This window comes from Melanotaenia boesemani, chromosome 8 (genome assembly GCF_017639745.1).
Source record: "Melanotaenia boesemani isolate fMelBoe1 chromosome 8, fMelBoe1.pri, whole genome shotgun sequence".
Taxonomy (NCBI): Eukaryota; Metazoa; Chordata; class Actinopteri; order Atheriniformes; family Melanotaeniidae; genus Melanotaenia; species Melanotaenia boesemani.
The window spans coordinates 1,884,028-1,909,876 of NC_055689.1; the positions used below are offsets into that span (position 1 = coordinate 1,884,028).

The 25,849-nt window shown below is 40.9% G+C and overlaps 1 protein-coding gene across 1 annotated transcript in view; it reads left to right on the plus strand.

Moving 5' to 3' along the window:
* Positions 1-25,849, plus strand: part of LOC121644276 (xenotropic and polytropic retrovirus receptor 1 homolog) — a 72,516-nt gene extending 46,667 nt beyond the window's left edge. The window contains exons 3-16 of the mRNA XM_041992128.1: positions 2,194-2,295; positions 2,384-2,607; positions 6,944-7,093; positions 7,979-8,062; positions 9,128-9,209; positions 10,720-10,809; positions 10,925-11,022; positions 13,061-13,240; positions 14,729-14,891; positions 14,965-15,159; positions 16,028-16,215; positions 16,291-16,430; positions 16,581-16,802; positions 22,494-25,849. Coding sequence (XP_041848062.1) covers positions 2,194-2,295; positions 2,384-2,607; positions 6,944-7,093; positions 7,979-8,062; positions 9,128-9,209; positions 10,720-10,809; positions 10,925-11,022; positions 13,061-13,240; positions 14,729-14,891; positions 14,965-15,159; positions 16,028-16,215; positions 16,291-16,430; positions 16,581-16,802; positions 22,494-22,548 — 1,973 coding nt within the window. The 3' untranslated portion in view covers positions 22,549-25,849. The remainder of the gene's footprint in view (positions 1-2,193; positions 2,296-2,383; positions 2,608-6,943; positions 7,094-7,978; positions 8,063-9,127; positions 9,210-10,719; positions 10,810-10,924; positions 11,023-13,060; positions 13,241-14,728; positions 14,892-14,964; positions 15,160-16,027; positions 16,216-16,290; positions 16,431-16,580; positions 16,803-22,493) is intronic.

Sequence of the window (25,849 nt, forward strand, 5' to 3'; positions counted from 1 at the left end):
AGAGCAAGTGGTTCTCTGGACTTTCCACAATACACGCTCTGAATACACGGCTAAACATGCTGAAGATAACTCATGACTTTAAATATAGATATAATGTCAAATACAGCTTCTTAGCATTTTTTCATTTTTTTCATGGAGTTATTGCATTGCAACATAATGAAACTAAAAGTACCAGATATATAATTTTTTTTCTATTTTTCTTGTCATTACGTTGAAAACATGGGCTTTTTTTTTAACACAATTTTCCACAATTATCTACATCCCATAGAAGAAAGTCTGCTCATCCTCTTTTTGCAAAAGTTTTATGTTTTTCTTTAGTTTAAAACCTAACAATAGAAATAAAAATGTGGTTCTTCAAAACAACAAATTTCCTGTAGCAGATATGATAAGTTGTCTTTTTTTAAAAGGTCTGGTCACATCTGCGTCTCTAAAGGAGTTTTATTTAGCTGGCTGAGGGAAAAACGGCTCTTTGGATTGGAAAGGCTGCAGACCCCTGCATTAAACACATAAACAGATTTAACAGCAACAGTTAAAATATTTCTTAATATTTATAAAATCAAATATTTATGAGAAAGAAGGATGAAATGTTCAGGATTTACTAACTAAAAGGTAAAAAGTCAGCAGGATGAATGTAAAGCTGTGAAGCTGCTTCCTTCTAAACACAGAAGGAACAATATGTGATGAATATCAGCATCAGGTGAACAGACAGAAAGCAGGATTAGCAGGACCGAACCAGAGGCAAAAGAAGGCCCAATTTATGCTTCACATTTGTAAAACAGGCATAAAGTGTCTCACCTTTGCTTTCTCAAAACTTAAATCCACCACGATAAAACCGCATTTATTTAGAAAAACAAAAGAACAAAAGCTAGGTTTGGCATTGTCTTTTGAGAGCAGTTTCCCAAGCAAAAATCACGATTTTCTGCCCATTTTCATGAGCTTTAACAGACAGAGTCTGTTAAATCTGTCCATCTGCATGTCTTTAGACATGGGTTCTTTCTTAAGTTCGAGACAGAAAATGTCACTTCATGTTAATAAAGCCGCTCTCTCCTGATTTCATCAGACGCACCGCTGCAGCAGGACCAGACATGGAGGAAGAGGCCTGGGCTGCAGCCTCTGCAAGTGCAAGAGCATGAGCAAGAACTTTGAGAAAAAAAAAACCTGTGTTAACATGCAATATGAAAATGAACAGCTGTAATCAATAATGCATTTACGCGACAATAACGCATTAACAGCCAGCCCTAATAATTACATACTGTAAGATTTCCTGAAATAAGAGAAAATCTTTTCTATCTCATCCAGCAGGTTTACAATCCAGCCACTAAATGAAGTGTAATCTGGTAAATCCACAATGATCCACGATAACAGCATTATTTATCACATTTCATCACAAATTTATTCATAGTGTTTAAAAAGCACAACGAGGCAGATCAGCATGTGTACAGTGAATAAATAAACATAAAAACACAGACCAGAAATTAAAACCAGGTTTGTAAAAACAGACACAAGCACAACTTTGAAAACAGGCTTAACCAAATCAAAACAACTAAACTAGATAAAGAAATACCAGACGACTAACAGTCACCCCGGGTTGAAGGCCGTGGAGGGAGGGAGCCTGTCTCTATGAAGATAGATCATTTTTGCAACCTTGGTTTTGGGAAGTCTTGAAAATAGTTTTCATTGCAAAAATGGGTTTAAAAGAAACAATTTGATTGAAAACAGTGTGTAAAATAACCAGATTTAGTATTTATTAGCTAAGTAATTAATAAAAGACATGATTGATAATCTCACACATTCTGCTTTTGTCTTGTATGTCAGTCTAAACAAAATCAGGACGACGTTTTGGATGAAAGGCCTTTGTAGAGGCCACAAATCCCTTTCAGGGTTCTCTTTCAGGGTTTCCTTTCAGGATCTGACTCGGAAGGAAGTAAAATAAAATTATTGTCTAGTTTGTATTTTCTGTAGCTCCTCTCCATATTCATGTTACCAGCATGTTGTAGCAGGTTGACCAGAGCTCGGTGTCCAGGGGGAACAGCTGAGAGTCCTGCAGCTCCCCCTGCTGGTTGTTGTCTGGACATGACAGGGTTTTACTGCCTTCATCAGCTCTATAAGACACACTGCAACTGTCCCTAAAACTTTTCTGACTTCATTTTTCATTTATATTTCACATAGTCTTCATTTTGTCTCTTTTTGCAGTCACAGATGAGGATACAGTCAAGAGGTACTACGCCAAGTTTGAGGAGAAGTTCTTTCAGACGTGTGAAAAAGAGCTGGCCAAAATCAACACCTTCTATTCCGGTAATTCATCAACAGAAGACAGCTTGTGTTTAACAGGATCAGTGGTGAGAAAACTGCTTTTACCGCCTATCTCCTGAACTCCTTACAGAAAAGCTGGCTGAGGCCCAGCGGCGGTTCGCCACCCTGCAGAACGAGCTGCAGTCCTCTCTGGACGCCCAGAGGGAGAGCTCGGCCAACGGGCGGGGCCTGAGGAGGAGGAAGACGGTGTTCGCCCTCTCACAGCAGGAGAGATGCAAACACAGGAACATCAAGGACCTGCAGCTGGCCTTCTCAGAGTTTTACCTCAGCCTCATACTGCTCCAGAACTATCAGGTACTCACTCACTAAAGTTCCTGATTTGGCTCAGGTTGTAGGTCCGGCATTAGAACATGGCAGAGGAGGGATTTTGGTCGGGGTTCACTTCTCTAAAGCTGGTGTCGTTATCAGCTTGATAGTGTGGCTTCACACACTGGTAAAGAGATTAAAGGTTTTAGAGAGCAAGAACCAATACCTGAAGCAGGAAGAACACATTATAGGGCTGGATATCGTCAACAGCCTATTTTGATTAAATCTGATTCGATTAGATATCGATTCATTTACAGATAATTATGTAACACCACCCATTTTTCTTGAATATTAAAGACATTCCCAGGTAACTCATTTACTTTATAAAATCATTTATCTGAGAGTAATCAGATTACTGTAATAATGTGATCTGATGCATCTACATGAATTTCTGACATACCACAACAATACAGGGTTCCTCCAGTTTCAGAGCCGGAAATGCTGTGATGGAAAAACCCAGTTTCATTTGCTGCCTATTATCAAAACAGCTGTTAATTCCTCACACTGGAACTTTATTTCTTGCATTTATTTTATTTTAGCTTTTTTTTCTTTTTGTTTTTATTTAATTTCTTTTTTTTCTTTTAAAGTTTCTTTTTAATGCACTTTTCATTGCTTCCTGCTAGTGGTGGGACTTGATTAAAAAAATGATCAAATTATTAGAGGCTGTGTAATTAATTAATCTTAGTTAACCGCATTTTAATCACAACACAAAATGGCCCCAAAAAGCAAAAGTTTTTAATTTAAATGGATTTTTGTGGACGACAGAATCAAAAAATAGACACAGACATTAATTTTGTAAACTCTGCTCTAGTAATGTCTGAAAAAATTAAAAACAGTAGAAAAAAATAGAAAATATCCATAGCCAAACCTGAACAGACCTAAAGTTAAAGAGTTATTTTTAGGGCCCGACTGATTAGTCGGCAGGCCTATTAAATCGGTCGATATTAGCCCTTTTCAAAATGGCCACTATCGGCTGTTGTTTTGTCGATTATACGCCGATTTATTCTTACTTTCTCATAAGACAGTAAATACTGTGAAGTGTCGGAGTCTGCAGAATGATGTCCATGCAGCGTTTGTCCACTAGATGGAGCTCTGTCTCCATCCAATCCCACAGTCGTCCCCCCGTCTTTTCAACAGGGTTAGCTAGTAGCTACAGCCAGGTTACATTGGTCTGAGTGGAGTTTCCCGACAGGTAAATTTATAAGAATGTGTTACAATTAATGACTCAGCGTGTCTCCGGTTTCAGTTTAACTCTGTTTGCCGTGTGTAATGACGAGTGATGCGCGCTTCCCTGTGTCTGTCAGCTTTTTATTTATGCTGCATTGCTAAAGTTGTGCTAAATTAGCTTAAGGCGCTCCCCGTTGTAATGTTTTGGCTAACTATGAACTTGAAGCTTGAAGTGTGAAGCACCAGAACAGGATGTGCATGTAAAATGTTAGAGCATTGCAACATTGACTTGTTGCCTTAGTAGCACATCAAGAACCGGCTGATGTCGGCAGTTCACACATATCATGTGGTTAAGTCATTCCTAAAAAATGGCCAGTCATAACACCCATCTATGTTAGCACTATTATCGCTGTTAACCCAACCTAGCATAGCACTAGCTAAGTAGCCAATAACTGCAGAAATAACGTAAATGTACAAAATATCTGAGTACAGAATGAGCGTTCATCACGCCATCAGCTGCAGGTTGAGGCGTATTTTAGAGAGAGATGTGAATGCAGAGCAGAGGAGATTTATTCACTGCAGCACTGAAAACTTATTATTAATATTACAGTCTGTCTTCAGCCATCGTCATGATGTCTCCCTTTGTTTTACTTTGTCAGAAAATACTAACGTGAGCGGCTGTAACAGCGACTCACTGTGTGTAACAATTAGTGCCAGACCATGGTGACCATTATATATAAAATAAATGCTATCAGAGATGACATCTTTTTGACATTTGAGAAAAGCATATCTGGTTTTTATTTTGGTTTGTATATGATATATGCCATGATATATTTCTTGAGAAAGAAAGTATTGGGGTAAAGAAAATGTAATTTAACATTAAAGGGCATCAGAAGGCTGCATAAATAGTGTTTAGCTAACTTCACTCGTGTTGGTTATATAAGGCATACACCTTATATATATTTCTACCTGTACTTTAACCTACTTCTAATTTGCATCAGCAAGAAGTACAAAACAAGATGTATTTAATTAATTCATCATTCATTTATACATTTCATTTATAGATTTTTTAAGGTTATATAATTTCCCAGTTAATGCTTTGTTGCATGTTTTGGGAAATTCTTCAGTTGTAAAGTTGAACATATGCGAAAGGACAAAATATTGTGAAACAGTAAAATGTTCTGCCTGTAATTCATTGTTGTTGGTGTAAGCGTTAAGGAACCAAAAATGAAGTTTATTTATTCTTTTTTTTTGTAAAAAAAAATCGGTTGATTAATCGGTAATCAGATTTTTTTTTCTTGCCAAATATCGGAATCGGCTTCAAAAAAATCCATATCGGTCGGGCCTTAGTCATTTAAAGTCCTTTAACCAGCAGCTCCACCTGTTCTCTGATGTTACAGAACGGAGGGGCCTGTGGATGGGGGAGGGGCCTGTGGATGGGGGAGGGGCCTGTGGACGGGGGAGGGGCCTGTGGATGGGGGAGGGGCCTGTGGCCGGGGGAGGGGTAGAAGCTGCTCATTGAGAAGAAATAAACATGCTTTCACCTCAGTTTCCAACAGTCTCCAATAACACTCGAAAAAGTCTCTAGATTTGTCACTAGTCACTTTTTTGCTTTAAATTATTTTGTCGATGAAAAGAGACCCCTGCAGATAAAGTTTGGGGACCACTGTGATTGTGTCAAAACAACGAAATTTGTCAAAATCAAAAATGTATCAAAATACACTGCGACCTATTTAAACTTAGAATAAAGTTTCTACGTGAAAGTTTCTACGTCTGAGTTATAGGGCTCAAAAGTGGGCTTGCTTTTTCACTCATTTTAGCAAATCCCATTTCTGTGTGGAATTTATCTGATTTTTGCAGTTTTCATAAAGACCGTGTGGTGTATCATTACTAAAAGTCATGGCACACTTCTGATCGAGCTGCACATTTTTATGTATGTGTTTGTTTGAATTTTCTTAAATCTGTGTAAAGAGTCATGCAGAATTTCATAAGTGAAGAAGTGGAATAATAAGTGGATTAAGTATGAGGGGTTGTAATGTGTGCCTTCATGCCTTCAACATACCTACCTTCATACCAACTGCACATGTGGACACTCTTATGCCTGAACAAGGTGTTCGTTATGGACAGTCCATGACGAGCACAGAAGTCCAACAACAAAACTCCACTCGGATTCAGATCAGGGGGGCCGTTCCTCCCAATCACGCCCCTCCAGGTATCGCTGTCATTGCCCATGTGAGCATTGAAGTCCCCCAGCAGAACGAGGGAGTCCCCGGAAGGAGTGCTCTCCAACACCCCTCCAAGGACTCCAAAAAGGGTGGGTACTCTCCACCAGGCTAAACCCCAACGTACAGGCGCCAAGTCGGGGGGCAATGAGTATGCCCCCACCTGCTCGGCTCCTCTCACCGGAACAAATCCAGATTGGAAGCCCCTCTAGCCCTCTAGCCCCCCTCTCTCTAGCCCCTCTCAAGGACAGTGGTTCCGGAGCCCAAGCTGTGCATCTAGGTGAGTCCAACTATATCTAGCTGGAACTGCTCAACATCGCGCTCCAGCTGAGGCTTCTTCCCGGCCAGGGAGGTGACGTTCCACGTCCCTAGAGTTGGCTTCTGCAGCCGAGGATCAGACCACCAGAGTCCCCTCCTTCAGCTGCTGCCCAGCTCACACTGCACCCAACCCCTATGGCCCCTCATGCAAATGGTGACCCCACGGGAGGGGGGGCCATGTCACCCTTTCGAGCTGAGCTCAGTCGGGCTCCTTGGATAAAGGTCAGGCCACAAGGCACACTTCTCCAGGCCTGGCTCCAGAGGGGGTCCCAGTGATCCACGTCCGGACAAGGGAAACCTGGGTCCATAGTTTTTAATCATCATAGAGGTCTGTTTAGCCACGATTTGTCTGGTCCCTCCCCTGGAGACCAGTTTGCCATTGGTGATCCTACCAGGGCCATAAAGCGCCCGACAACATAGGATTGTAAGGACGCACAAACTCCACCGTGGTGAGGTGGCAGCTCAGGGAGGAGGCAACAAAACCACAGAGCATTATTTAGCTAGTGTAGTTTATGTAATCGAATATTTCTGCTTTCTTCAGCAGCTGTATTTAATCAGCCAGCATTGATAAGTTTGTTAATTTGTCCTTTTCTCTGTGCCCCACTCCCATGGTGCAGAACCTGAACTTCACAGGTTTCAGGAAGATCCTGAAGAAACATGATAAGATTTTGGAGACATCGAGGGGGGCAGAATGGAGGTCGGCCCATGTTGAAGTGGCTCCATTTTACACATGCAAGAAGATCACCCAGCTCATCTCTGAGACAGAGGTAGACACACACACTCAGCAGAAACACCCAACTAAAAACAAGAGACATATTCCCTAAATTTAGTCATCTTCAATCAGGCAGGAAGTCGTGTTAGAAAAATTTGATTGAAAAGAATCCTTAAAAGTAGTATAAAGTTTTACCCACTGAAAGACAAGAATTTGTCTTAAAAACTCAATATTTTTAATATCCTAATATCATACTTTTAGTTTGCTCAGATTTCTTCTAGTTATTCAAGGTTAGAAGGAAACAATAAATAGAATATATATTACTTGTATATACACTTACACTGCCATCTGGTGGTGTCAAAGAATTACATACACACACATATACATACATATATATGTATATGTGTGTGTATGTAATTCTTTGACACCACCAGATGGCAGTGTAAGTGTTCCAGTTACGCAAAATTTGGAATATATTATTCAGAAAACCTAAAATGTGACATCCTTGTACGTGCATGCCAGGTCATAGGACGAAAAAAAAAAACTTTTTTATTTTCAGAATTGAACTTTAATCTGGGATTGATAATGATTTTATCAGAACCTCCACATTTTGAGTTTATTTGATTAACCAGGTTTACTAACACTGGTTCATTGAACATCACATTCTCTGATTCCACAGACCAAACGGATCGATCATGTGTCAGACTGAAAAATGTAGAAACTCAGCTTCACTCCAATGACACACCTCTATAACACCAGCACACACACACTTTCCTAGTCTGTACAAACTTTATTTAAACAACACATACATAAATAAAGAGCAACTTAAAAGTGTGTGTTTGGCCGTTCTCCATGTTAGTGAAGAGGAGCTCCAGAAAAACTCTGGAAACGTTTTTCTATGTGATTGATTGATGGCTGATTTTCCTCGTGTGTTTTCCAGACTTTGGTCACAACAGAGTTGGAAGGAGGTGACAGACAAAAGGCCATGAAGAGGCTGAGGGTGCCTCCACTGGGAGCTGCTCAAGTCAGTCACACACTTTTCATCCATGTTGTCAGAGCTTAAAGCATCTCTGTAAACCAGGAAACCGGAGGGCCCCTTTGGTCCTGTTTACTGCTCCAGAATCTAACTTTTCCCTTTACCATCTGTAGCAGCCCCATCGTTCTCTCAGTTCACCTCAGCTAACATCAAATCAAACAAGCTTTTCTTGAGGAGGTGTGAAGTTTCCATTAAGGCCATATTATTAAATCCCACACATGACAGATTCATATCATCAGACAGAACAGCTGCACAGTTGTTTATGGGAGATAATCCACTGAATCAGGACAGTATTGACCAGGGAAAACGTTAGTCCTGGTGGTTCTGCTTGCAGTGGCCACACAGTCATGAAACGTGGACTTAAAATTAACTTTCTTATATCTGAACATTTAAAATGAGCCGTGCTTTTCACACTTCTCCATATGGTGGAACATCTCTTCCTGTTTGTCTTTTACACTTTAAGCCATCGTGTTGTGAGTGGGTGAGTTTAGTTCCCTAAAGCGCGTCATGACTGGTCTTCTTCTGTGGTTTTATTAAAACCAACAAACATAAGTAATTGATACAAATGGTCTGTCTACTTTCAGGAGGTTTTTTTCATTGAAACCAAAAAGAGAAAATAGAAAAATGTGTTTTTCCTGTTTTTGTTTTTTTTTCTAAACCAGAATGATTTTAGATCAGAAGAAAAAGAAAAACACGAGAATTTTTTTATCTGAGAAAAGTCACATGACCAGAGCTTCTCTCTGCTGTGTTTGCTGCCATCAGACTCCACGTCCTAACCTGATCATGATGAATCCATCCAGAATCTTAGTTTCCACCTGTATCCATGGATACAGAACAGCTGGATTGATGGTTCCAACTGGACAACAGTTTCCTCCGTCTGTGGACGCTCTTTAACTTGAGCTTAGCCGACAGTTTGATTCCCAGATGTTACACATGTGAAATGTTTTTCTTCTGAGCACAAATCTTTCCTGTTGGTTTAGGAGATGAAAACAGAAAACTATGCTGGTTTATTCCCTCCTGATCCGGCTGTAAAGTGTTTGTGTTTGTCCACAGCCGGCTCCTGCCTGGACCACCTTCAGAGTGGGTCTTTACTGTGGAGTGTTCCTTGTCTTAATAGTTGCTGTGGTCATTACAGGTGGGACTTCATCATGAAATAAATCCTCATCAGAATAAGAAAATAATTCATCTGTTGCTGTTGTTATTTATGAGAAATAAATGATTTATTTTCCATGAAATAAGTTTTGGATGTCTGGGGGATCTGATTTAAATCAGTCCTGGATCGGCAGAGAATTTGCCAGAATATTGACTTTGATGCATCATTAGTTTTTGTGTAGCATCAATTCTGAAATTTACCATCCTTTTAATTCATGAAGGCCTAAAATATCCACTGGTAAAAATTGCTATAAAAATAGTACAAATAAATATTTTGTTCTGACCAAAACTAAAAATACTGAATAATTCTCAGGATTTTAACCCTTCAAATAAAAATGAGTTATTTTTCATATAACTGCTGTTGAGTTGCTGGTTTTTATTTTTGTTCAGTCTGTCTTGGAAAGGTCAAAGATTAACCCAGATATTGACTTGATGCGTCATTAGTTTTTATGTGGCATCACATCCAAAATCTACTGCCCTCTTGAATCATTAAGGACAAAAATGTCCCATTGAGTCTCATTAAATCCACACGTCTGATCGCTGTTAGATATTATAGTTGTGCATCCTGTAATATTAGGTTTTCAGTTTAAAGAAAAACAGTAAAATTAGTTTTTTACTCTTTACAACGATCATCTTTTCCTCCCGTTATAGCCTGGTGCATAACACGCTCATGTTCATTCATGTTTTAGTTCATATATATATATATATATATATATATATATATATATGTGTATACGTATACGTATGTATATATATATACGTATACATATATATAAATATATATACATATATATATATATATATATATATATATGTATACGTATGTATATATATATACGTATACATATATATAAATATATATACATATATATATATATATATATATATATATGTATACGTATATATATATATATATATATATATATATATGTGTATACGTATACGTATGTATATATATATACGTATACATATATATAAATATATATACATATATATATATATATATATATATATATATATATGTATACGTATATATATATATATATATATATACATATATATATATATATATATATATATATATATATATGTATACGTATATATATATATATATATATATATATAGTTGTTGAAGAGACTTATACAGAAATAAATGGTCATCTCTGAGTTTTTATAGGGGATTTGTACTTAATGAATTACGAGGGTAGTAAAACAAACCCCATACAGTTGAATTGATCTCTTTAAAAAAAATCAAAAGCTAAAGCCTTAAAAATTTGTCAAGAGAGACTTTGTTAATAAAAAAAAGACATCCCGTATGAACGAATGAAGCCAACTTGATCCCTGATGCAGAGGAAGAATTTCCTACATGGATAAAAATATAGAACTGCATGAGGGTTAATGAAACAGGTCTGACTGGCTGATCAGTGATGTTTACATGTTTTTTTGTGTTTTTGTTTTTTGTGTTGTGACTCTGTCACTGTTTCTCTGAGCAGGAGCTGTGGTGATTAATCGTTCTGATATCTGGCCCATGGTCAGGATCTACAGAGGAGGATTCCTGCTGATAGAATTCCTCTTCCTGTTAGGTATTTCTGGTGTTCTTGTTCTGGATGTAGTCATGCAATAAACAGCCGTGTCACCATGTTGTTTGTTTCGGTGTGAAGGAACGCAGCGGAGCTGATGTGATGGTTTGTGTTCCAGGGATCAACACGTACGGATGGAGGCAGGCTGGAGTTAATCATGTCCTCATATTTGAACTCAACCCCAGAAGCAATCTGTCCCACCAGCACCTGTTTGAGGTCAAAACACAAACACACCTGACTTCATATGTCTGCAGCTCATCGCTGTTCAGATAATTCTGTGTTCCAGAATATTCTACCTGTGGGATTCCAGCTAAGGAAACATTTTGTTGTAGTTTTTTCTGTTTCAGATTTATCTTGTTTCTCCATCTGTTTAGATCATGATCACAGTGTCGGGCAGGTTCGATCTTTAGTTTCTAGGTAAAACTACTAAGTTGTTCCACATTATTAAGACAGTCTCAGTTTCGGTCCAGATCTATAAAGGGAGAAAAACTCATGGTGGGACCTCCATCATCCCCTGACCTGAACCCTACTGAGAACCTGCTGAGCGTCCTTAAAAGGAAGATCTATGAGGGTGGGGGCAGTAGACCACCTTGGGAGGAAATTCTGGTCTCCTCAATCAGTTCTGAAACAAACTATCCATGGAGCTCCAGGTTCAATGATGAGAGATGTTAGGGTGATATCAGAGTAGGTCTCCACGGTAACATGGAACTGGGTCTGGAAACATGGTTTTTATTGTGCCTGATAACAGCCCAGCATCTGGTTTATCTGTCCAGACTGCAGCTATGTAGGTACTCATGGCTCTCTCCAGGATGAGCCGGGTCCCAGAATTCAAGTATTTTCCTTTTTCCTTGTTTTAATAGGCAAAAAAGGCAGATTCACTTCATACATTCTATACATTTATCACATCTTGTGTTCATTCCTCAAAAATAAAAAAAAGAATTTGTGTCTCTCCTGATGACCTCCTCCTCTCGTGTGTTGTTCCTTGACATTTACAGGCCACCTAAACACTGGGCAACGTTTATGACTTTGCTGAACTGCTGTCAATCTGTCCCTGTGTCCACTCAGAGACATGGACACCAGGACACGCTTTTCTCCAATCAGTCCTAAAAACCTGGATGGGATCATTGGCCATCTGAAAACCACCACATGCTGTCTTGACGCCCTGCCAACCGGGTTTTTAAGAATGTTTCAGGATGCATGGCCTTAGATATCTTCCAGGTTGTAAACACGTCTCTGCTTTCAGGCGTCTTCCCTCAGACCCTAAAAACAGCCGTCATCAAGCCACTACTGAAAAAGAAAAACCTGGACTCGTCCCTCATGAGCAGCTACAGGCCGATATCAAACCTCCCCTTTCTTAGTCAGATTCTAGAAAAAACTCTTTCAGCAGCTACACAACTTCCTGATACTAAATAACTATTCTGATGTCGACCAGTCAGGTTTCCAGCCACACCACATCACTGAGATGCTCTAGTTCAGGTCTTTAATGGCATCCATCTGAGCACAGATAGCGGGAAAATTTCAGTCCTGGTACTGCTGGATCTCAGTGCTGCATTTGACACAGTCGACCAGAACGTCTCACTAGACCAGCTGGAAAACTGGGTTTGACTTTCTGGCATCACAATTAACTGGTTTGAGTCCTATTTAAAAGACACGGACGACTTTGTGTCTATAGGTAACTGTAAATCTGAACGGTTTAGTCAGAACTAAACGTGGAGAGGCAGCGTTCAGCTTATATGCTCCTCCCATGTGGAACAAACTCCCAGAAAACTGCAGGTCTGCTGACTCAGCAGTTTTACATCAGGGTTAAAAACTTTTCTATTTGCTGCCTTTAATCAGAACAACTGTTAATTCCCAAAACTGAAACTTTATTTTTTATCTATTTTATTTTAGCTTTGTTCTTTCTGTTTTTATTTAAATTCTTATATTTCTTTTAAAGTTTGTTTTTAATGCGCTTGTTATTGCTTCCTGCACCCCACTGTGATGTTGTTAATGTTTGCACTTTGAATTGTCTTCTACATGAAATGTGCTATATGGATAAACTTGTCTTTCCTTATTTGTTTTTAGAAAAATGTTCTCATGTAATAAAATAAAATATGACAGGTGAACATTTTCAGTTCTTTACGACACTTTTAATGTTTAGAAACTTAAGCAGAATAACCTGAAACTAAATATCTTCTACAATGTTTTAAACTGTCTTCAGCCTTAAAGGATCAGAAACTGATGAAAACTTTGACTTGTGTGTGTTTGTGTGCAGATTGCAGGCATGTTAGGGGTGTTGTGGTGTGTCAGCCTGCTGGCCTGCCTCTTCAGCAAAAGCATCCATTTCCCAATGCAGGCCAACCCTCTGATTCTCTATGGTGTCTTCCTGCTGTTCCTCATCAACCCCTTCAAAACCTGTTACTACAAGTCCCGATTCTGGCTGCTTAAACTCTTGGTAACATCACATCCAAAATACTTTCATTCAACATTTACTACTGTTACTACATTTCACTACAGTTTACCACTGTTTACTACAGTTTACTATTCTATTCTATTCTATTCTATTGTACAGTCATTTAGCAGACGCTTTTATCCAAAGTGACTTACATTTGAGAGTAAGAACAACACAAGCAAGAATTCAAACAAGATGGGCGTCGTCATTAAGTGATAGTCAGACCGCTGTGAGTTCAGTTGGACCAGGTGCTTAGTTTTTTTTTTTTTGTTTTTTTTTAAGTCATTTTGTTTAAATACAAGATCACAAATTCATCAAACAACATCATCTTGGGCATAAGTGCAGCAGCTTCTTCAGTACTTGGTTGAGCCAAAAAGCTGGACAAATCTTTCTACCTCATTTAGTTAAGCTAAGTGTGGAAATGCTCCTTAAACAACTGAGTCTTTAGCTTGCTTTTAAAAGTGGATAAGGACTCTGTGGATTGGACGGAGTTTGGTAGATGGTTCCACCACCGGGGAACAACAGAGGAGAAGAGTCTAGTTACTGATGTGGCGCCACCTTGTGGTGGGAGCACTAGGCGTCTTTCACTGGCAGAGCGTAACTGTGGAGAGGGAGTGTAGCTCTGGATTAAGGAGTGAAGGTAGACCCGGAGCCGTTTGGGTTATTGTTTTGTAAACCAGAAGCAGACCTTTGAATCTGATGCTCTGCAACTGGAAGCCAGTGGAGAGCGATTAGCAGCGGAGTGACATGAGCTCTTTTGGGCTGGTTGAAGACCAGACGTGCTGCTGCGTTCTGGATCATCTGCAGAGGTTTAACTGAGCATGCAGGCAGGCCAGCCAGTAAGGAGTTGCAGTAGTCAATGCGTGAAATGACCAGAGCCTGGACCAGGAACTGGGCCGTGTGTTCAGTCAGGTAGGGTCTGATCCTCCTGATGTTGTAGAGAGCAAATCGGCAAGATCGAGCAACTGAGGCAACATGGTCCTTAAAGGTCAGATGGTTGTCTACCATGACACCAAGATTCCTGGTAGAAGACGTAGGCACAAGCGTGATGGAGTCAAGCTGCACACTTATCTGTGATGGTAAGGAAGGATTGGCTGGAAAGACAATAAGCTCAGTCTTGGACAGATTTAGCTGAAGGTGGCGATCCTTCATCCATGCGGAGATGTCAGCAAGGCATGCTGATATTCACATTGAGACGTTGTGTCGTCAGGTGGGAAAGAAAGAAAAAGCTGAGTGTCATCTGCATAGCAGTGGTAAGAGAAACCATGAGAGCTAATGATGCACCGAGTGAGGAGGTGTATAGTGAAAAGAGAAGAGGGCCAAGCACCGAGCCCTGAGGCACCCCTGTTGTTTACCACAGTTTACTACAGTTAACCACTGTTTTCTACAGTGTACTACTGTTTACTACAGTGTACTACACTTTACTGCGCACTGTGTGCGAGTTTTGTCTCTGTGCTTAATGGCTGACATCTTCCCATCTGTTCTCCACAGTTCAGAGTGGTCACGGCTCCGTTTCACCGTGTTGGCTTCGCAGACTTCTGGTTGGCCGACCAGCTCAACTCCCTGGTGGTGGTTCTAATGGATCTGGAGTACATGATCTGTTTTTACAGCTTCGAGCTGGACTGGACTGACCGTAACGGGCTGATCAGCCACGGTGAGGCCGTAGGATTGAATAAGAAGCAGCTGTGTTGACATGATGCTGTCCTGACACCTGTCGTCCTCTCCAGGTAACGATGTGTGTAACTCCTATTCCTACGGTGTTCGGGCGGTGATCAAGTGTCTTCCTGCTTGGTTTCGGTTCGTCCAGTGTCTGCGACGTTACCGTGATACCAAGCGGGCCTTTCCTCATCTGGTTAATGCTGGGAAATACTCCACCTCTTTCTTCGTTGTCACCTTCTCTGCCCTTTACAGCACACACAAAGGTAAAGCTGACAGAAGACAAACGACAGACACATCTGAGTTCATCTCATCCTGTTATCATCTGCTCTCTTCCTTATAGAAATGTTTAAATGTGATCACCTGAGCTGAAGTCCCAGCTTCCATCCCCATGTGGTTCTTCTATTGTGTTTTAGGGATTTTCTGTGATTTTCCTTCATTTTTCATCCATAACTGCCCAAATTCTTGGTGTGATAGATTGAACAAGGTGTTGGAAACATTCCTGAGATTTTGCTCCATACTGACATGATAGCGTCACACAGTTGCTGCTGATTTGTCACAGCAGCTTGAAGCACTGATACAACAACGTTTTCATGATGTTTCCACCAAATTCTGAGCTTAGCATCTGAATGTGGAGCTGAAATGGAGACTCATCAGACCAGCAACGTTTCTCCATCTTCTAGTGTCCAGTGTTGGTGAGTGTGTGTGAATTGTAGCCTCAGTTTCCTGTTCTTAGCTGGCAGGAGGCACCCGGTGTGTCTTCTGCTGCTGCAGCCCATCTGCTTCGAGGATCTTTAGTCATTTCTGTTGCACAGCTGTTCCCTGAGACAGAAACCCACGATGTTTGGAAGTTCTCCAAACTAAGTCTCGAGTTTTTTGGGCGACTCAGCCAGAGTGTTGACTTAGGTAGAGACCCAGCAGCTCAGACTCTTCCCATCCACCTGGACTGAGCTGACAGGACTTACCTGGAGGAGGAAGCAGCCTGAATCCAGCTCTGCAAAGATTATTTCCGCTGTAAACTCTGTGAACACTCCTGGAATTTTGTTTCTCCTTTTTCTGTCTTTGTAGATGACTGATTGTAGAATAACTAGAATCACATCTTCAGTGGAGTGACCAAATGTTGTTCTTGTTTAGCTCACCATGGCAACCCGTCAGGTGAAGCCAACACCGAAGCTCAGATCTTCTTCTACCTGTACATCAGCTGCTTGGTGGTCAGCTCGCTGTACACCCTCATTTGGGACCTGAAGATGGACTGGGGTCTGTTTGACCGCAACGCTGGAGAAAACACATTCCTGAGGGAGGAGATCGTTTACCCACACAAGGTGAGATCTGACGCTTTCACTGGGAGAGCTGCAGCTGTCATGTGACCGTTCTGACGGTGTCCTCTGTCCATACAGGCCTATTACTACAGCGCCATCTTGGAGGACGTCCTCCTGAGGTTTGCCTGGATTTTAACCATCTCCCTCACCACGCTGACTAATTATCAGGACATGTCTGACATCCTGGCCACAGTGCTGGCTCCATTAGAGGTCTTCAGGTATTCTTCTTTCTGCCTCTAATTTGGTGATCTGTTTATAACCTGATATATAAATATTGATTCTTATCAATAAGTAATAAAGACAAATAAAGCCCAGGAAATCAGTCTGACCCGGACATGTGCGATTAAAGCAGTAATGCTCTGTTTCAGACGGTTTGTGTGGAACTTCTTCCGACTGGAGAATGAACATCTGAACAACTGTGGTGAGTTCAGGGCCGTCAGAGATATCAGCGTCGCTCCGCTTAACGCTGATGACCAGACGCTGCTGGAGCAGATGATGGACCAGGAGGACGGAGTCAGGAACCGGCAGGGCAAGAAGAGTTGGAAGAGAAGCTACAGCATGAGTCTACGCCGGCCCCGACTGGCCTCACAGTGAGTCTTCATCCTGCATCATCATCATCGCAACCTCAGTTGTAAAAAGGTTTGATTATTATGTTTAGATGACCAGATTACTTACTTCACCTTAGCAGAAAGAGCCAGTAAATGAGTGTTTGGTGGATTATTTCTTTACTCAAGTGATAAATCTTATATAATTATAAATACAATAAAAAATATTATTTCTTTTTTGTAAGAATACATTTTATACTATGAAACTCAATTCAGTTAAATGTATATGAAGCAAACAGCTAAAAAGTCTAAATAAGCCTTCCTATAAAAGGTTCAAATGAAAGCTGGAATTTTTAATCCCAGTATAAACCAGTCTGTAACAACTTTTAATCCCAGTATAAACCAGTCTGTAGCAGCTTTTAATCCCAGTATAAACCAGTCTGTAGCAGCTTTTAATCCCAGTATAAACCAGTCTGTAACAACTTTTAATCCCAGTATAAACCAGTCTGTAGCAGCTTTTAATCCCAGTATAAACCAGTCTGTAGCAGCTTTTAATCCCAGTATAAACCAGTCTGTAACAGCTTTTAATCCCAGTATAAACCAGTCTGTAGCAGCTTTTAATCCCAGTATAAACCAGTCTGTAACAACTTTTAATCCCAGTATAAACCAGTCTGTAGCAGCTTTTAATCCCAGTATAAACCAGTCTGTAGCAGCTTTTAATCCCAGTATAAACCAGTCTGTAGCAGCTTTTAATCCCAGTATAAACCAGTCTGTAACAGCGTTTAATCCCAGTATAAACCAGTGTGTAGCAGTTTTTAATCCCAGTATAAACCAGTCTGTAGCAGCTTTTAATCCCACTATATACCAGTCTGTAACAGCGTTTAATCCCAGTATAAACCAGTCTGTAACAGCGTTTAATCCCAGTATAAACCAGTCTGTAGCAGCTTTTAATCCCAGTGTAAACCAGTCTGTAGCAGTTTTTAATCCCAGTATAAACCAGTCTGTAGCAGCTTTTGATCCCAGTATAAACCAGTCTGTAACAGCTTTTAATCCCAGTATAAACCAGTCTGTAGCAGCTTTTAATCCCAGTATAAACCAGTCTGTAGCAGCTTTTAATCCCAGTATAAACCAGTCTGTAACAGCGTTTAATCCCAGTATAAACCAGTCTGTAGCAGCTTTTAATCCCAGTGTAAACCAGTCTGTAGCAGTTTTTAATCCCAGTATAAACCAGTCTGTAGCAGCTTTAAATCCCAGTATAAACCAGTCTGTAACAGCTTTTAATCCCAGTATAAACCAGTCTGTAACAGCGTTTATACCCAGTATAAACCAGTCTGTAGCAGCTTTTAATCCCAGTGTAAACCAGTCTGTAGCAGTTTTTAATCCCAGTATAAACCAGTCTGTAGCAGCTTTTGATCCCAGTATAAACCAGTCTGTAACAGCTTTTAATCCCAGTATAAACCAGTCTGTAGCAGCTTTTAATCCCAGTATAAACCAGTCTGTAGCAGCTTTTAATCCCAGTATAAACCAGTCTGTAACAGCGTTTAATCCCAGTATAAACCAGTCTGTAGCAGCTTTTAAACCCAGTATAAACCAGTCTGTAGCTGCTTTTAATCCCAGTATAAACCAGTCTGTAGCAGTTTTTAATCCCAGTATAAACCAGTGTGTAGCAGCTTTTAATCCCAGTATAAACCAGTCTGTAGCAGTTTTTAATCCCAGTATAAACCAGTCTGTAGCAGCTTTTGATCCCAGGATAAACCAGTCTGTAACAGCTTTTAATCCCAGTATAAACCAGTGAGTAGCAGCTTTTAATCCCAGTATAAACCAGTCTGTAGCAGCTTTTAATCCCAGTATAAACCAGTCTGTAACAGCGTTTAATCCCAGTATAAACCAGTCTGTAGCAGCTTTTGATCCCAGTATAAACCAGTCTGTAACAGCTTTTAATCCCAGTATAAACCAGTGAGTAGCAGCTTTTAATCCCAGTATAAACCAGTCTGTAGCAGCTTTTAATCCCAGTATAAACCAGTCTGTAACAGCGTTTAATCCCAGTATAAACCAGTCTGTAGCAGCTTTTAAACCCAGTATAAACCAGTCTGTAGCTGCTTTTAATCCCAGTATAAACCAGTCTGTAGCAGTTTTTAATCCCAGTATAAACCAGTCTGTAACAGCGTTTAATCCCAGTATAAACCAGTGTGTAGCAGTTTTTAATCCCAGTATAAACCAGTCTGTAGCAGCTTTTAATACCAGTATAAACCAGTCTGTAGCAGCTTTTAATCCCAGTATAAACCAGTCTGTAACAGCTTTTAATCCCAGTATAAACCAGTCTGTAGCAGTTTTTAATCCCAGTATAAACCAGTGTGTAACAGTTTTAATCCCAGTATAAACCAGTCTGTAGCAGCTTTTAATCCCAGTATAAACCAGTCTGTAGCTGCTTTTAATCCCAGTATAAACCAGTCTGTAGCAGCATTAAATCCCAGTATAAACCAGTCTGTAGCAGTTTTTAATCCCAGTATAAACCAGTCTGTAGCAGTTTTTAATCCCAGTATAAACCAGTCTGTAACAGCTTTTAATCCCAGTATAAACCAGTCTGTAGCAGCTTTTAATCCCAGTATAAACCAGTCTGTAACAGCTTTTAATCCCAGTATAAACCAGTCTGTAGCAGCTTTTAATCCCAGTATAAACCAGTCTGTAGCAGTTTTTAATCCCAGTATAAACCAGTCTGTAGCAGCTTTTCATCCCAATATAAACCAGTCTGTAGCAGTTTTTAATCCCAGTATAAACCAGTCTGTAGCAGCTTTTAATCCCAGTATAAACCAGTCTGTAGCAGCTTTTAATCCCAGTATAAACCAGTCTGTAACAGCGTTTAATCCCAGTATAAACCAGTGTGTAGCAGTTTTTAATCCCAGTATAAACCAGTCTGTAGCAGCTTTTAATCCCAGTATAAACCGGTCTGTAACAGCATTTAATCCCAGTATAAACCAGTGTGTAGCAGCTTTTAATCCCAGTATAAACCAGTCTGTAGCAGCTTTTAATCCCAGTATAAACCAGTCTGTATCAGCTTTTAATCCCAGTATGAACCAGTCTGTATCAGCTTTTAATCCCAGTATGAACCAGTCTGTAGCAGCTTTTAATCCCAGTATAAACCAGTCTGTAGCAGCTTTTAATCCCAGTATAAACCAGTCTGTAGCAGCTTTTAATCCCAGTATAAACCAGTCTGTAGCAGCTTTTAATCCCAGTATAAACCAGTCTGTAACAGCGTTTAATCCCAGTATAAACCAGTCTGTAGCAGCTTTTAATCCCAGTATAAACCAGTCTGTAACAGCGTTTAATCCCAGTATAAACCAGTTTGTAGCAGCGTTTAATTCCAGAAAAAACCAGTCTGTAACAGCGTTTAATCCCAGTATAAACCAGTCTGTAGCAGTTTTTAATCCCAGTATAAACCAGTCTGTAGCAGCTTTTAATCCCAGTATAAACCAGTCTGTAACAGCGTTTAATCCCAGCATAAACCAGTCTGTAGCAGCTTTTAATCCCAGTATAAACCAGTCTGTAGCAGCTTTTAATCCCAGTATAAACCAGTGTGTAGCAGCTTTTAATCCCAGTATAAACCAGTCTGTAGCAGCTTTTAATCCCAGTATAAACCAGTCTGTAGCAGCTTTTAATCCCAGTATAAACCAGTCTGTAGCAGTTTTTAATCCCAGTATAAACCAGTGTGTAGCAGTTTTAATCCCAGTATAAACCAGTCTGTAGCAGCTTTTAATCCCAGTATAAACCAGTGTGTAGCAGCTTTTAATCCCAGTATAAACCAGTCTGTAACAGCTTTTAATCCCAGTATAAACCAGTCTGTAGCAGCTTTTAATCCCAGTATAAACCAGTCTGTAGCAACTTTTAATCCCAGTATAAACCAGTCTGTAACAGCGTTTAATCCCAGTATAAACCAGTGTGTAGCAGTTTTTAATCCCAGTATAAACCAGTCTGTAGCAGCTTTTAATACCAGTATAAACCAGTCTGTAGCAGCTTTTAATCCCAGTATAAACCAGTCTGTAACAGCTTTTAATCCCAGTATAAACCAGTCTGTAGCAGCTTTTAATCCCAGTATAAACCAGTCTGTAGCAGCTTTTAATCCCAGTATAAACCAGTGTGTAACAGTTTTAATCCCAGTATAAACCAGTCTGTAACAGCTTTTAATCCCAGTATAAACCAGTCTGTAGCAGCTTTTAATCCCAGTATAAACCAGTCTGTAACAGCGTTTAATCCCAGTATAAACCAGTGTGTAGCAGTTTTTAATCCCAGTATAAACCAGTCTGTGGCAGCTTTTAATACCAGTGTAAACCAGTCTGTAGCAGCTTTTAATCCCAGTATAAACCAGTCTGTAACAGCGTTTAATCCCAGTATAAACCAGTCTGTAGCAGCTTTTAATCCCAGTATAAACCAGTCTGTAGCAGTTTTTAATCCCAGTATAAACCAGTCTGTAGCAGCTTTTGATCCCAGTATAAACCAGTCTGTAACAGCTTTTAATCCCAGTATAAACCAGTGAGTAGCAGCTTTTAATCCCAGTATAAACCAGTCTGTAGCAGTTTTTAATCCCAGTATAAACCAGTCTGTAGCAGCTTTTGATCCCAGTATAAACCAGTCTGTAGCAGCTTTTGATCCCAGTATAAACCAGTCTGTAGCAGCTTTTAATCCCAGTATAAACCAGTGTGTAGCAGCTTTTAATCCCAGTATAAACCAGTGTGTAGCAGCTTTTAATCCCAGTATAAACCAGTGTGTAGCAGCTGTCAGATTGGGAGGTAAAATGATGTAAAATGAATGTATGAATAGATGTAGCAGCATAAAGGTCGGCCAGAAGAAGAAAGCAGAATTTATTACTAACAGAACTTTGTAGAAATAACACACAGATCAACAGTGACCAAACCTTTTCTCATCTCATCGTTCTCTCAAGTCTTGGCTTTCAGGAGAAAAAATATTGTTATTGAAACAAACACACAACAGAAACTATTTCCATGTTTCCACTTTTTCCTCATTTCCAGTTATTCCTGCTACTATTTACCTGCTATCCTCACTAAACCAACTCCAGCTCAGCTGCTTTGTGGCGCCACCGTGCATCAGAAACGTCTTCTTGGCTTTATTCCAGCCATAGAGGAGCATTATTTTTCTTCTTTTCACACACACATAGAACTTTCTGCTCACTGGTTGATCTCTCGCTGCTCCTGATTGGACGTTAACGTCAATCTAAGCTCTCTGATTGGTGGAAAGTCTGACAGGAAGTGGCTTCATCATCATGTCCAGGTCTAAATAGAGGTCTCAACATAGTAGTGATGGTGATGTTTTTATGATGAAATGTGATAAATAATGCTGTTATCATGGATCATTGTGGATTTACCAGATAGAGTCTAGAAATAAAACTACATTTAGTGGCTGGATTGTAAACCTCCTGGACGGGATAGAAATGCCTGGAAAACTTCCGTAGATCAGCTAACGGGTAGCTATCCTTCATAATTTACCCCACAGAGCTACACACTGCCGCTCCTGAGATGATGGTGACAATAAAAGAGATGGAGCCTTGCTGGGATTTTAAGTGGTTATTAGTTTTTAATTGTACTTTTTATGAAAATGAAAACTTTGTTTCCCGACAAAGAATAAACAAACTTCTGGTCTGAACACATATAAAATGAAGGACTTTAGTCACCAGCCTTCAGTAATAATTCCCCCAGTAAACACCTTCTCTCCTCCCTCCATCAGGTCCAAGACTCGTGACACCAAGGTCCTGATCGATGACACCGATGATGACTCCTGACATCAGGCCACGCCCCTCGCCTGGGTCCAGAATCTGTTCAAAGGAGGAAACTCTGCCTCCTAAATGAGAAATTACCCAGTGAGCGGGCGTTGAACCCTCAGACTGAGTTTGGAACTCATCATTTTCCCTCCAATGCATGAGCCTCTGCCGGGGCTCCAAATCATTCAAGGGGAGGTTTGACTTAAACCTTCTGACCAATCAGATCAGCTCCACGGCCATCTTACCTTCAGTCACAACAGGCGGTGGGCTTATCACCAAAACCCCCCCTCGCCCGCCTGGACATTGCCTCAGAGCCTCAGCATGAACAACACAACTAACCAGAGCCGACCGCCGCCATGTTTCAGAGCCACATGATTCCACCACAGAGGACGCTCCCCACCTCCTGATGTCCATCATTCCTTCAGTTCCCAGCATTTCTCAGCAACCCCCAGCTGATCCCAGCAACTCTCAGATGATCCCAGCAACTCTCAGCAGCCCCCAGCAGCCCCCAGCAGGTCCCAGCAACTCCCATCAAACCCCCAGCTGATCCCAGCAACTCTCAGCAGCCCCAAGCTGATCCCAGCAACTCCCAGCAACTCCCATCAAACCCCCAACTGGTCCCAGCAACCCCAAGCAACTCAGTCACTCCCAGCTGGTCCCACATACACAGAATGAGGCCTTGGACAAAAAGATATGGATATATATGAAAAAATATGAAGAGATTGATGTAAATTTTGGCCATAGATCAAACTTGAAACTCTTCATCATTTCAGAGTGTGTCCCTCCTCGTCCTCAGCAGATGGTGCTGATGGATCACTTCCTGTCTGTCAACTCATCACAGAGCTGCCTCCTGACTGACACGCTTTACACGGAAACACACATACAGGGATTTTTCTATGTTCTAGGACCTTTCTTCTTTTCCACACACGGACAAGGAGTCATTTCTGTTTGTAAATAGACTGAAACGGACTAAACTGGTCTGAACTTTCAGACTAAACTGGTCTGAACAGCCAGACTGAGCCGGTCTGACCCAGACTGAAACGGTCTGAATCAGACTGAACTGGTCTAAACCGGACTGAACCTGATCTCGATGTGAAAATGTTCAAAATTCAACAAGTAGGAATAAAAAGTAAAGATGGTAAACGATGGAGATCTTTGAAGCGGTTTGCAGCCTCACAGCTGGTGTGAAGAATCAGTTCTGCCGAATGTATCCTGACTTGTGTTTGGCCCAAAGACCACCAGTAGACCACCTCTAGAGCCATGAGGACTTATTTGGTTCCTACAAATCAAGATTAAAAACTAAGAATTTCTGAAAGTAAATTTTTGCTTTGATTGAAGTATGATGAAGAAAAGAGGAGAAGATCATCTGTCTGCAACCTTCAGAGATTTAACTCCTGATTGGCTAGGATCTGGTTCCTGATTGGCTAGGATCTCGGTCCTGATTGGTTAGGATCTGGTTCCTGATTGGTTAGGATCTGGGTTCTGATTGGCTAGGATCTGGGTTCTGAATGGCTAGGATCTGGGTTCTGAATGGCTAGGATCTGGTTCCTGATTGGCTAGGATCTGGGTCCTGATTGGCTAGGATCTGGGTTCTGAATGGCTAGGATCTGATTCCTGATTGGCTAGGCTCTGGGTTCTGAATGGCTAGGATCTGGGTCCTGATTGGCTAGGATCTGGGTTCTGAATGGCTAGGATCTGATTCCTGATTGGCTAGGATCTGGGTTCTGAATGGCTAGGATCTGGGTCCTGATTGGCTAGGATCTGGGTTCTGAATGGCTAGGATCTGATTCCTGATTGGCTAGGATCTGGGTTCTGAATGGCTAGGATCTGGGTCCTGATTGGCTAGGATCTGGGTCCTGATTGGCTAGGATCTGGGTTCTGAATGGCTAGGATCTGGGTCCTGATTGGCTAGGATCTGGGTCCTGATTGGCTAGGATCTGGGTCCTGATGTGGCTGATGTATGTTTATGACCTCAGAAGTCCTGACTGGTCATCCTAATAACTAATCTGCAGGACTGTAATTTCTGAAGTGATGGGGGTTTTGGGGGGGGGGGGTTGGTTCTTGGTCCAGTCTGCTTTGGTTTCCAGACTCAGCATCAGGCTGTCGGCTCATTCCTAACGATGTCGGTGAAAATGCTTCCCTGAACGACTCCGTCAGGATTCAGGTTGTTTTTCTGTCGGCTCGGTACCAACTCATGTGGCTGTTATGTCTTAACGTTTGTGTTTTTATATCCAGTCTTTTATTAATCCTGATCTGCATCCAGGACCTGATGCAGCATCTTCAGACGTTTACGTGCACTTTAATGCCAAACTTTGCTTTTCTTCATGGGTGGAAACAGTTCCTGTAGTTTTCACTGCTTCTCTCTGAATAAGTTTCAAATCGCTCCAGATCAAAACCAGATCTAGTGTCAGGTTGCTGGATCTGGGTGTGTGGATGGTGGTGGTTTTACTGAAGCTCAGTGGGGCTCTCTGAGATGTTTCATTCCTTCCAGAAAAGGACCAAATCACAACCTGCAGCAAGGAATCATGTTTGGGTCTAGAATGTATTTATTTATGTTTCCAGCTGCAGGTCGGAGCCACCACCAGCTCCACAGGGACTCCTTCCAGATCAATATTACTGTTGTTTGTTGTAAAGAAGAAAGAAAAAGGGGAGCAGACAGCTGAGCTCCTCCTCTCTTTTCTGCTGGTCACATTGTAGCGTTAAGATCTGATGACCTGATCGATCCCATCAGACATGAAGAAAAACCTGTCTGATACCAGATGCAGCTCTTTGTTGTGGTTGCTTTAATTTTGTCCTCATGTTTCGCTCCAAACTGAGTTCAATTTTAGTCCAAACTCTGGTGTTTGGAGGATTTTTAACATTTCAGGTGTGCCAGGAAGCTTCTGCAGGTATCAGGCTGCAGTCCTGAGAACTGTTGACACGGCCTGAGTTTGCTGGACCAAACTCGATTTCCTTCAGAACGTCAAATGTTTTCTAACACAAAAGAAGAAGATAATTAATGAAGCTTTCCTCGTGATGGTCATGGATGGACGGTGCAGGTACCAGAACTTCTGTGTTGGATCAAACTGTCTGTTGGACGCCAATAAAAACCTCATAACTGGGACAGGTGTGAAGAATGAAGCCGTGGAAACAGAAATGTTGTGTATATGATGCTAAACTGACTGTGGACCAAGCAGGTCAATAAAGTTGCAACATTCAATGTTGACAAATTCAATTCAACTCAACTTTATTTATACAGCACATCAAACAGGATGTAAAGGACAAAACGATTAAATCTATAAATCCTCAGAGCTTAAATAAAGTCAGTGGGACATAAACTTTA